This window comes from Balaenoptera musculus, chromosome 14 (genome assembly GCF_009873245.2).
Source record: "Balaenoptera musculus isolate JJ_BM4_2016_0621 chromosome 14, mBalMus1.pri.v3, whole genome shotgun sequence".
Classification (NCBI taxonomy): Eukaryota; Metazoa; Chordata; class Mammalia; order Artiodactyla; family Balaenopteridae; genus Balaenoptera; species Balaenoptera musculus.
The window spans coordinates 40,656,916-40,669,880 of NC_045798.1; the positions used below are offsets into that span (position 1 = coordinate 40,656,916).

Here is a 12,965-nt window from a genome sequence, read left to right on the forward strand (position 1 = left end):
TTGGGTTCCAAAAGATGCTCTTGATCTTTGGGTTTGCAGTGAAGCTGGCCAGTTGGACAGCAGAACTTCCCTCATCGTTTAGTTACCCCTGGTTTTCAGGGGGAGCTCTCGCCAGGCTCTTGTGTGGTATTACAAGAAGCAGTAACACCTTCTGTTTTTCTGTTTTGTTTGTATTCTTTTCACTGCTGTTGGTGACCCACCTACTGCTGTTGGTTTAGAACGATGTCATTGTTTTCTCTGTGAAGTGATGATACCAGAGGAAAAGTGCAACTTGTTTTTAAAGTGAGACCAAGCCAATGGTAAGGTGTTGTTTAACAATACAATTTTAAGAAGAACAGTAATAATAAGCAGGACCCAGGATTTATATAATCCCAGTTCATATTCCTAGGACGACTTGGGAGGGCAGAAGGAAAAGCTGCCATATTGGGGAGGGGGTAGAAAAGAAGAAGGAGAAAATCTATGCTTTCGCCTAAAGAAGCATCAGTCATGAGGATAATGTTAGGCCCATCACTGTATTAATGGGACATGATCGAGTCTGACTATGCCATTGCAAGACAGTGAGTTTACCACCCTTGCGTGTCTACATTCTTGATTCTAGGGAAATTCTTTGCGACAATGGCATGGCAAGTTGCATTTCTATCTTAAGATCTGAAGGACACAGCTATGCATGAATCACTACTGAAGTATTGAGAGGTCAGCCAAACCCCAAATTCACTGTGTTAGTTTGGATTTGTTTACACCCAACTATGCATATCTGTCGCACCCACCCCTCTAGAGCTAAGTAAACCAATAGCTCCTCTTGTGCTTGGGACACTTCTGCAGCCTTCACACCTCACATGGCCCTCACCCAGATGGCTTTTTTCCCCCGGAGTCCTCCTAGGAGCATGAACTGAGAATCAGAAGCTATGGGTCCTGCTTATTATTCCTATTTTTCTTAAAACATGGGCAAGTCATTTAATTTCTTCAAGCATCATCTTTCCCCGTGAAAACATAAGAGCCCCATTTTGCCTTCAAAACACAAGTTTGCCTTCTGTTTGCTGCCTTAGTGTTTAAAAGCACTTGCTCATACATTTCTTCATTTAAACTTCAGAGCAGCCTTTCTCCCTTCCCCCAACCAAAGTGTCATTATTCCCATCATATTTCCCGTATCTAGAACCATGGAGGGTTGGTGCTCCCGGGATGTTTGTTTTGGATACATAGCCTTTACAGAGAGAACTTTACTAACAAACATGAACTTTAGATATGTACCTTTTATTTGTTCATCTTTAAAGCTATTCTCAGTGGGCAAACACACCTGTTGTGCCCTGACTTCACAAAGTTATTTTTCAATTGCAATGATATTACATACCTTCTGACTAGGGAGTGTAATAAAACATACCAAAGAGAAATGTTGTCATGTACAATACAGCAATTTGTATTTCATGCTCGCAATTTTTGCCTTTTGGAGCAAAATGCGAAGTTCTATGAGGAAGAAGCGTTGTTGTGAATCCACAGATGGTCAGTTCTGCTGCTGAGGATTCTGACATCAGAACCTCTCAGTGAACAGGCCTGGCAGCGTGGGGAGTCACTGGCTGGGTAGAGAACAGTTACCTCAGTGTACACTTTGCCTTCTTATTTGCCTATTGATAAAATAATTTTGGAATCTTAGCTGTTTGTTGAACGTTTTCCTGCAAATGATCTTGTCCGGAAGGACTTTATAAAAAGAATGTAAAATCTTTCTCACTTTTCTGCAATCTTCTTTCATCAGTTTAGACAGGACCATACCACCTCGGCAGGACTATTCCAGGTAGTGCTGGGCACTCGTTCAGTTGCTTTATTAAAATATGAATGTTCTTATTAGGGCAAAGCAGTGTAGGTTCACGACTGGTTAGTTCTCTCTTCTTTCAACTGTTCCCCTTCAATCCCCATCTCAGTCTTTGTTCGAGCAGTGCTCTCACACACTCCCTCGTTCTTCCTTCTCCATCTTTCGAAGCTCTAGTCCTTCTTCCTCTGGGACACCTGTGTCCGTCCTGGCCTGCAGCAATGACACCCCCTCTAATTGTCAGAGGCCTCTGCGGGCTCCGTTCTGGTGAGGTGTCCTGCGTGCAAGACCAAGCCTCAGCCCTGGGAGGTGGGGGGTTCGCATCCTTTTCCCCAGAGGCCAACGTGACAGCTCGAGTAATACACTCGACGTCTCTGTTCGCCTGTAAAATATAGCAGATGGGGCATCTGAAGAATTTCCTCCGAAGTACCTTTACCTCTGGGCACACTACAACTTGCACTAGTGGCTGTCTTTAAATTGTGTACGTTCTGCCACTCCCAGTTCCCCAGAGCTCCTTTGATCCCACACTCAGTACGAGTGTGCAGTGCCATAAGTATCGTTGGCGCCCAGGGTCTGAGAACTGACGGGACTTGTCCTTTGACAACTGAAACTCATCTGGGAAACCACAGTGTCTTTGGTGTAGGTTCTGCAGGCAGTGGCAGTTGCCTCTGCTGTCCACCCCATTCGCCGCAAGCCTCCTTCCCGCTTGTCCGAGATCCACCGTGAGGCTCCGGAGAAGAGGACTCTCGGATCTCTGCCCCGGCCGTGGGGAGGTGGGGCGGTCCAGGCCCCCGCTTCAGCCGCAGGGGTGGGAGCCGGGGACACGCCTTCCGCCCTCCCAGCCGGCGAAGCCGGCTGCGCGCAGCGCGCTGGCGGAGACAACGTCTGCGGGCCGAGGCCGGGCGCTGTCAGTTCCACATCCGGCGGGTGCCCGCCGCGGCCGCAGCACGTTCCAAACCCGAGGAGCCGCCCCCTCGCCGCGGGCTCCCGGCGCGTGGGGCGCGGGCGCGCCTCCGCCGCCGCCGCCCACACTCGGGCCGCGCTCGCTGGTCGCCGGAGGATCGTCCGCCGGGAACGCGGTGTCCCCGAGCCCCTTCGCCGGCCGCCGAGGCAGGAGGACCGCGCGCGGCGAGATGGCGGCAGCCGGGCTGGCTCGGGGCTGGGCACCGCGGTCAGTGCTGCCACTGCTGCGGCTGCTGCTGCTGCTGCCGCCGCCGCCCGCCGGGTGCGCCACCGCTCGGGACCCCGCGGCCCCGGCGCGGCTCAGCCTGCACCCGCCCTACTTCAACCTGGCCGAGGCGGCGAGGATTTGGGCCACCGCCACCTGCGGGGAGCGGGAGCCCGGCGGCGCGCGGCCCCGGCCCGAGCTCTACTGCAAGTTGGTGGGGGGGCCCACCGTCCCGAGCAGCGGCCATACCATCCAGGTAAGGTCCCAGGTCCCTCCCGGGCGGGCTTCCTCCCGGCGGGCTCCCTCCCCGCGCGGGCCAGCCACCCTGGGCGAAGGGGTCGGGCCCTTTCCCCGCACTCTCGGGACCCGAAGCGGCCGGAAAGGGCTCCCCCAACCCCTGCGCGGGTCGGCGACCCCGGGACGTGGGCGCGGTGCCCCCCGGGAGTGGTACTGGGGAGCACCGCCTCCGCCGATGCGCCGCTCGGGGCCGGGATGGGTATGCTTTGCCCATCCCGAGGTGAATGTAGGCTGAGGTTAAGTTTGGGCTTGCCCAGGAGAAAGTCCGAAGCTGCGCTCTCGGGATGTATTGAACTGTGGTCCTGTCCTGCCTCCGTCACCCAGATAGCGCCTGGCCACGGCTTGAGCCCCCCTGGGCTTCACCGGCGCCCCTCCTTCGAGGCCCTTCATCTCCCCGACCTTACGCAGAGAAGCTGGTAGCAGTTAGATTCCGTGGTGTATTTAAAGAGAGAACTTTTAGATTGTATCAGTAGTACCACTCCCACCTCACCAGAAAAACGCACCTCACCCCACAGGCTGAAGTGCCACCATCCAGAGCCATTAGGCGCGAGTGGACAGACACAGTGCTGAGTCCATCGGACTCCTACTGCGAACACCTGTGTAAATGCTAGTGTCGCTGGTGCTTCATCAGCATCTGGGAGTGTGCCAGGTCCTTACACACGAGCCTGGATCAGGTGACCAGGTTAAGAAATGTGCCTACGTCATCATGGAGGACATCTGGGCTTGAACCCAGTCCTGACTCCAAATCCTCTTTACACTAAGCAGTCGTTGCCACCCTCCCTCTCCCGGGAAGTATTGCTGAGGAAATTGTTGCCAGAAGAGGGAGTAATTTTGGAGTTTGGGCTCCAAAAGCGAAAGATTATCATTCCGAGTCTAGGTCAGTCTTTTAGAAGGCCTTTTGACTAAGCACTCCCATAAATGACAAGTTGTTGAACATGCAGTATATTCTTATGCAATAGATGCTAATTTATTTATAAATTACATGCATGTATGACTTTATTAATTTGTGGGTACTATAAAATATACAAAAATAGAAATAAAAATAATGATGAAAATGCTTTTTTCTTTATTAAGAGCCCCAAATAATTTTGCTTTCTCTAAATGTTTTGTGACTGTGTATAATTAGTTATAAACAAATATACAAATGTTAATCATATATATAATTATTTTTGACAAGTGTAGTTTAGCACATATGATATAGCCATTCAAAGTTGGTTTTACATTAATACTGGAATTTAGTAGTTGTCATCACTGAAAAAATACCTCAAAAATACGTAAATTCAAATGAAAGAACTGCATTGACTCCTGAGTTCCAGAACCAGCTGCATTATTCACAGAGTCTATTGCAAAATGAAATGGAGCTGCTTGTTCAAAAATTATGAATTTCAAGATGTGGGGATAGCAGAGCATTAAACTAAGTGAGGGGTCTTTCTAAGAGTGGGACCCTGTGAGAGTTTCCTAAATTGTGGTACTCATACTTCTGCTCCATCCTCCAATTATTCTAAAAGTTTTTTAAAGTAGAAACTTGGCCAGTATATGTTCATTTTTCAAGTGGAATTCAGTACTTCCTGATAGGAAAGTGTTGTGTTTTAATGCTATAAACAATAGATTCAAAGTTCACTCTTCATTTGGAAAGATGTTACAAAATTCTGTTTCCGTGTTTTTAAAATGTGCAAATAAAAGAACTTTTAGAGTAACACAGTTCCATCTTTTCAGCAACAAAAGATGACACATTTCCAAACATCTGTTTTACGAAATGCTCTTTCCAAAGTATGCATTTCTTTAGAACAGTATTTACTTTTTCACACATTTTTAAAACAACACCTTTTCTTTGATGGAACAAAGTACTTCTATTGTTTTGTAAATATCTATCAGGTAGTCCAATACTGGCAGTCACTTGTCATCCCAGCAAAAGTCAGCCAATTTGGAATTTTTGTGAAAAAAAATGTATAACTCATCTTTAAATTTAAGAGGTCTTTTAAGTACTTTTCCGTGAGAAAACCAGTGAGCCTGTGTAGTCAAAAGTATTTCATGATCACTCCCCATTTCAGTACAAGGTTTTAACTGTTCTGCTACTTAGGAGAATAGAATCCACATGTCCACTTTGCCAGGTGCACGTACGCTTCGTGTGTCCTGATCAGATGATAGCCTGGTGAAACCTCTCCTCTTCCCTTGAACAGACACTCAGGACTCTTGTGACCTGCTGACTTGTGGACTGGATGAAGGCCTTTAGGCAATCTGTATATTAAATATTAGAAAAATTGAATTTCTTCATTTTAAGTAAAATAAACAGTTTTAATATTCCCTTCCTGCACCCCACTAGATTGCCTGGCACACCCAACTTTGGAGAGAATTGTTCTAATTGTGGGGAGAGTAAAGGTAAGGAGAAGGAAGTTATCGAGGAAATTTTCAGCCGTCTCTTCTCCCCAGATTTGCCTAGAAATGGGCCAACTCTCATTCTCCTCAGCTGGAATTTTTATTAAGTGTCATAAGTTGGCACTACTCTTTTGGGAAGTCCACAAAAGTCACGTTTCTTGTTCCGATTGAGTTTCCAGAATAGGTGCTTAAACCTGGGTCCATAGGCCTAGATAGAGTAGGAAATGCCTTTCTGAGCTCACTCAACAGACTGCATTTCTAGGCCAAGGTGTAGCCTGCAGGAAGAGGGTGCTATCTGGTGTTTTGCCTTATTCTTTCTCTAAAAATAGGGGGTGAACAAAAGTGCTTTCTGCTTTCACAGTTGAGGGCCTGAGCAGGTGCACTGATGGCTGATGTGAGAGGTTCTCATGTAATGAGGAGAGAAGCATGTTGGAGACAAGAAGGAGAAGGCAAATTCCAGAAGCTGGGCTGTTAGACACTTGTTCTAGCCCAGTGTTGGCAGCAACTGGTGCAGACCTGCCTTTCAGAAAAGTGGGTTTGGTGGGAGACGGGTAGAGGAAAGGAAGAGAGATTATGATTAATCATGTGGCTGTACCTGAGTGATAATCATTTTGAATCTGCTCATGTACGGCTCAAGATGGGGAATGGAGAAGAGTTAACAAAAAAAGCTCTACTTCTTTGAACTTTCTAAAAATAAATCTTTGGGAGTCAGCCAGAGTTTAGAATTTCAGGCCAAAAGGATGCAAAAAATGTAAAAAAATGGATAAAAGTCACATCTTAGAAAAAAAAAACAGGGTTTATGGTCCTGATTCTATAATAATAATGCTGATACTTGAACGGTAGCGTGTGTCGACAGGCAGAACATTTAAAAAGTCTGCATTTTGTTTGTTGGGTGAAAAATGTTTGCTGTGGTTTTTCTGGATTTAAGATTCATTAAATAAGATTTTATATACTTGCTACTGCTCAGACATTAAGTTTTTGGTGTTTGAGAGCTCTGTGATTCAGGGAGCCTATCTGTCTGGTTCACGGCTATCTCTCCAGTGCTGAACACAAAAGCCTGGAACAGAATAGGTGCTTGGAAAATATTGAATGAAAGCATGGTGGAGTGAAGATACAGTTGAAGTTAATATGAAGAGTAGACAAGAAAAATATGCAAATTAGTTCTATTCCGATGAAAAGTAATTATAACCGAAATATGTCACAATTTGCACTTTAACTTTAAACGTTTACTTACCTATGTGGAGTGTAAAGACATTATTACAGTCGGCCCTCAGTATCTTTGGGTTTCGCATCCACAGATTTAACCAACTGTGGGTCAAAAATACTCGGGAGAAAAAAAATCCAGAAAGTTCCCCAAAGCAAAACTTAAATTTGCCCTATGCTGGCAACTATTTACATAGCATTTACATTCTATTAGGTATTGTAAGTAATCTGGAGATGATTTAAAGTACGTAGGAGAATGTACGTACGTTATATGCAAATACTATGATGCCATTTTATATAAGGGACTCGAGCATCTGCAGATTTTGGTATCTGTAGGGTTCCTGGAACCAGTCCTTCACAAATACCAAGGGAGGACTGAATTTACTGACATCTGATAGAGGTGATGATAAAATGGAAGTGGAAGGCTGTGTTGAAAATATAACCTTGGGTTTGGTTTAGCTTGACATAAACACTATGCTCACAAGAAATGACATGCATGTATTTACCAAACATATGATCTTTGTTTTTCTTTTTTCTGGCCACGCTGTGCCGCTTGTGGGATCTTAGTTCCCCGACCAGGGATCAAACCCGTGCTCCCTGCAGTGGAAGTGCAGAGTTACCACTGGACCGCCAGGGAAGTCCCAGCAAACATATCTTGATTTTGTATATCGACAGTTCAACATATTTTTATATGTTCTTTCAGTGCACTTTGATTTATGCATAAGAATTTGTATTTAACCTAAATGATATTGATAGAGAAGTACACTCACCTGAGTTATGGCTAAGAGCGAGCATGTTTGCCACAAAGTAGTCCCAGTTGTGTGTTTGTGCAACTTGCACTAATAGCCATAAAGGAAACTCAACTTCACTAAGGCTCTGTTTATAGAACTATTGTGAAAGAGAGCCATTTGTTAGCTTCAACAAGGGCCTTTTCCTTTGTGATATAGATATGAAAATTTGGGGGAAATCTAAAACATTTACGGTGTCCATTGATATATTTGTAACAATTATTAATAGAGTTATTTCAAAACTTCAAATGATTACAGTCAGCAATTGAAGGACAAATGATTCTTTTTTTTTAACAAATTTATTTATTTATTTTTGGCTGCATTGGGTCTTCGTTGCTGCACACGGGCTTTCTCCAGTTGTAGCAAGTGGGGGCTACTCTACTCTTGGTTGTGGTGCACGGGCTTCTCATTGCGGTGGCTTCTCTTGTTGTGGAGCACGGGCTCTAGGCATGTGGGCTTCAGTAGTTTTGGCACGTGGGCTCAGTAGTTGTGGCTCGGGGGCTCTAGAGTGCAGGCTCAGTAGTTGTGGTGCACAGGCTTAGTTGCTCCACGGCATGTGGGATCTTCCCGGACCAGAGCTTGAACGCATGTCCCCTGCATTGGCAGGCAGATTCTTAACCACTGCGCCACCAGGGAAGCCCCGAGGCATAATTTAAATACCATAACATGCATCCATTTTAAGTGTGAATTCAATAATTTTTAGAAAGTTTATAGAGTTGTGCAACTGTTACTAGAGTCTAGTTTTAGAACATATAATATATATAAATCCATTCTGCTAGTCTCTGCTTTTAACTAAGTCTAATCCGTTTACATTTAAAGTGATTACTGATAATGAAGGACTTATTTCTGCCATTTGGCTATTTGTCTTATATATAAGACAAATGTCTTATATATGTCATATATATATGCATTATGTATTTTTTGGTTCCTCAGTTCCTCTATTACTGTTTTCTTCTGTGTTTAATTAATTTTTCTATTGTGTTATTTTGATTTCCTCCTCATTTCCTGTTCTGTTAATTTTTTTTTTTTAATTTATTTTTTGGCTGTGCCATGCGGCATGCGGGATCTTAGTTCCCTGACCAGGGATTGAACCTGTGCCCCCTGCAGTGGAAGCTGGAGTCTTAACCACTGGACTGCCAGGGAAGTCCCCTGTAAATTTTTAAAAGCAATTTTCTTAGTGCTTACTCTGAGGATTACAATTAACATCCTAAATTTATAACAATCCAATTAGAGTTGATATCAACTTAATTTCAATAGCATCTAAAACTCTGCTCCTATATAGGTCTGTCCCCCCTTTTATGATGTTATTGTCACAAATTACATCTTTACACATTGTTGCCCCTTAAGATAAAAACATAATTATTGTTCTATGCATTTGTGTTTTAAATCATATAGGAAAAAATGAGTTACAAACCAAAAATACAATAATGCTGGCTTTTTATTTACCTATGTACTTACTTGTACTGGTGTTCTGTATTTCTTTGTATGGCTTTGAGTTACTGTCTAATGTCCTTTATTTCAGTTTGAAGAACTCCCTTTAACATTTCTTGTAGGGCAGGTCTACTAGCAGCAAACTCCTTCAGCTTTTCTTTGGGAATGTCTTAATTTCTCCTTCATTTTTGAAGAATAATTTTACCAGGTATAGAATTCTTGACTGACAGTTTTTTTCTTTCAGCACTTTATCATCTCACTGCCATCTGGCTTCCATGGTTTCCAGTGAAAAATAGGTTGTTAATCTCATTGAGGATCCCTTATATGTGATAAATTGCTTCTCTCATGTTGCTTTCAAGATTTTCTCTTTGTCTTTTGACAGTTTGTTTGTAATGTGTCTCAGTGTGGATCTTTCTGTAGATGACTAGCCTTTTTTTTTTTTTTTTTTAATTTTTATTTATTTATTTATTTTTTATTTATTTATGGCTGTGTTGGGTCTTCGTTTCTGTGCGAGGGCTTTCTCTAGTTGTGGCAAGTGGGGACCACTCTTCATCGCGGTGCGCAGGCCTCTCACTATCGCGGCCTCTCTTGTTGCGGAGCACAGGCTCCAGACGCGCAGGCTCAGTAATTGTGGCTCACGGGCCTAGTTGCTCTGCGGCATGTGGGATCTTCCCAGACCAGGGCTCGAACCCGTGTCCCCTGCATTGGCAGGCAGATTCTCAACCACTGCGCCACCAGGGAAGCCCTGACTAGCCTTTTTATGGCCCAATTTTCTTAAAAGACCAGGGAAACTCCTGTGAGGGAAAATAGAACATCACCTCACTGTAGATATTATCAAACTACTCTCACTTAGAGATGAAGAACTCTGGCTCTACAATCATGTAGACCTGAGTTTGAATTCTAACTCTACCAGCTCTCTGACCTTGGAAAATTGCAAAATCTCAGTTTTCTTATATATAAAACAGGATTAATAAACCTGTGTATCTCACAGGTTTATTTGGAGGATAAAAGCACTTAGTATTTTTCTTGGCATGTAGTTAGTGCTCAATAAATGTGTTTTTTCATGAGAGAAAAAATTCTTTTTAAGACTTCTAAAGTGGTAAGCTACAAAAATGATTTATCACAATAGTCATTTAAAATTTTTGAGTAAAAAGTTCTTTTAATGATGAAGTGTACAGTGCATTATACACTGAACACATTTGGCATGCTGAATAATCCACAGGCATAAAGACATTTATAGCCTTCTATAGAAGAGCAATGTTGAATTGTTTTGGTAATGTGTTAATAACTAGTTCAGATATTATTTATGTAGGGACTTCATTTATTTATGTACTTTCTGGTACCACAAGATGTTCCAGGGTCACTTTTAATTTTCTTTGCTCCAGCGTTGGAATTACTTTTCCAAAAAGCTCTTTTTTTTTTTTTTTTTTTTAAATTGAGTGTGGTATATAGAAACCAAGTCTGGATATGAGGTGTGCTCATTGTTACTGGTGTGTCATTGCTTCTAGACCCTTTCAGGGTACAGAGCTAGGAGTTATATGTATATCTACTAATTCCTATATACACACACATCATATATACACACATTTTTATCAGCTAAACTAACATTTTTGGGGAGGTATTAATTTTTTAAGGTGAATTTTGGTAGCACTAATACATTCTTCCAGATCATAAATTTATTTCCTGTTGTGATTTAGGCTTTCACGAAACCTGTGTTAACTTTTGCTCAACATTTTGGAACCATTTGCCTAGTGAGGAAAAGATTTATTAAATGGTACCTCAGTGGTCTCAGTCAATAGAACTGCCTGTGTTGTGCTGTATACATGGGCTCCTGGCCAAGGGGGCTGAAAATCCAGCCCGGGCAAGGCTGTATCTGCTCAGAGGCAGGGAGCCTTTTTCTGCTTCTCAAAAAAGAGCTAGCAGATCCTTGATTAGATCCCTCCTGCCAACAGGGTGAAACCTGCCCTGGGGAGAGCCAACTCATTGAGTCCCATGTGTCCTGCCTGTTTCTCAATATCATAAGCATATTGTATTCTCTTGGTTTTCCCATCCTAGATGTTTAGAAAATACATGTGGAAGTAATAAATGAATATTAGCTTGAGAGAAATATGGGTTTTAATTAGATTATCTATGCATATCTTAACTGTGGGGTATAGATGTAATTCTCCATTACTTTCAAGTTGCACTATATACTGTGTACAGGAGTGATACCAAATTAAGGGGGGCGGGCAGAATGGGGAATAGGGAGAACAGCCTAGTAACCAGGAGACTTGCTCCCCTGTTTTTTTTTTTTTTTTTTGGTTCAATAGCTCCCCTGTTTAATGCAGAGTATTAATTTAACACTTAACCGATACCTGGCACTGTTCTAAAGCCCCTTTCACAAACTTCTTAGTCTTCACAACAATTTATATAGGAGGTACTCTTAGCATACTCAGTGTACAAATGAGGAAACCGAAGCACAGAGAGGTTAAGTGATTTGTTCAGAGTCACGCAGCTAGTATGTGGTAAAGCCAGGTACTCTGGCTGCAGAGTTCATGCTTTCACCTGCTGTGCTATGCTGCAACTACTCTTCCCTCAGAGTTCCAGCCAAACTCTGTGCCACCTCCCTAACTCCATTCATGGCCTTGGAGCCATTGATTTTCATGTCTGTATCCTTATTAATTCATGAGCTTCCTGAGTGTGAGGCCACATTTTCCTGCTGTTTGTCTTCCCCGCGGCAGCTTATCACAGACACTTCATAGATGCTTTTTGGAGAAATGTTCAAAGGGCAACACCATCATAGAATTTTCCTACTAGAGCAACACCTGGATGGAAGTGCTGTTTGACAAAAAAAAAATACCTGACTTTCAACAACCTGCCTTTGGAAGACAGTTGTGGCCCTGGTGTGTTGAATTTCAAAGTAGTGCCTAATGTAGTGGCAGAGACCGATGACTAGGACTGGACCACCAGAAGCTGGAAGAGGCAAGGAAGGATCCTTCCTCTGCAGGTTTCAGAGGGAAAGGGGCCCTGCCAATGCCTTGATTTCTGACTTGCAGCTTCCAGAACTGTGAGACAATAACTTTCTGTTGTTCTAAGCCACCCAGTTTGTGGTACTTTGTTACGGCAGCTCAGCTTAGTCCGTTTGGGCTGCCGTAACAAAAAAAATAGATTGATAGCTTATAAACAACAGAAATTTATTTCTCACAGTTCTGGAGGCTGGGAAATCCAAGGTCAAGGTGTGGGCAGATTCAGTGTCTCTTGAGGACCCACTTCCTGTCCGCTGATTGCTGTTTTTTCACTGTCCTCACAAGGTGGGAGGGGTGAGGGGTCTCTCCAGGACCTCTTTTATAAGGGCACTAATTCCATTCATGTAGGTGGAACCCTCATCCTAATACCATCATCTAGTGGGTTAGGTCTTAACATATGAATTTGGGGGAGGGACACAGATATTCAGTCCCTAACAGTAGCTTCAGCTTTAAGCCAGATAACCAACCTCTCGGTCAGTCATCAGTGTTCATTGACCAGCGTGTGAGTTATCTGTGTATGGGAGGGTGGAGGATGGGGAGACTACATGAAGCTCTTGGGTGGTCCTAGGGTCTCTGCTTTTGAGACTTTGCAATCTTATATTCAAAATTAGTCCCTGAACAGAATAAGGAGAGCTCTTGGTTGAACAAATATTTGGGGATCACCCATATTGAGAGTCATCCTTAAATATGAAGAACGTATCAGTGGGGCATAAAATAAGGATTGCCTAATAACACAGGCGGGGTGGTGGGAGTCTGGGGGCTCTGGACACAGTGAGCTGCACAGAGCCCAGTGGTTGGGTGATTCCTTTACTAGTGAGGGCTCTGGGGGCTGCATCAAGGGAAGGATGGGGTGGGACTGTGAAATGAAAGGCCCAGCTCCTTGTTTCCTGGGATTG

General features: G+C 43.7%; 1 protein-coding gene across 1 annotated transcript in view; it reads left to right on the top strand.

The window, feature by feature from the left end:
* The first annotated feature begins 2,899 nt into the window (after nt 1-2,899).
* The window catches only part of LAMA3 (laminin subunit alpha 3), a 238,643-nt gene continuing 228,577 nt past the window's right edge, over nt 2,900-12,965 (top strand). Inside the window, 1 exon segment of the mRNA XM_036874222.1 lies at nt 2,900-3,225. Coding sequence (XP_036730117.1) covers nt 2,935-3,225 — 291 coding nt within the window. The 5' untranslated portion in view covers nt 2,900-2,934.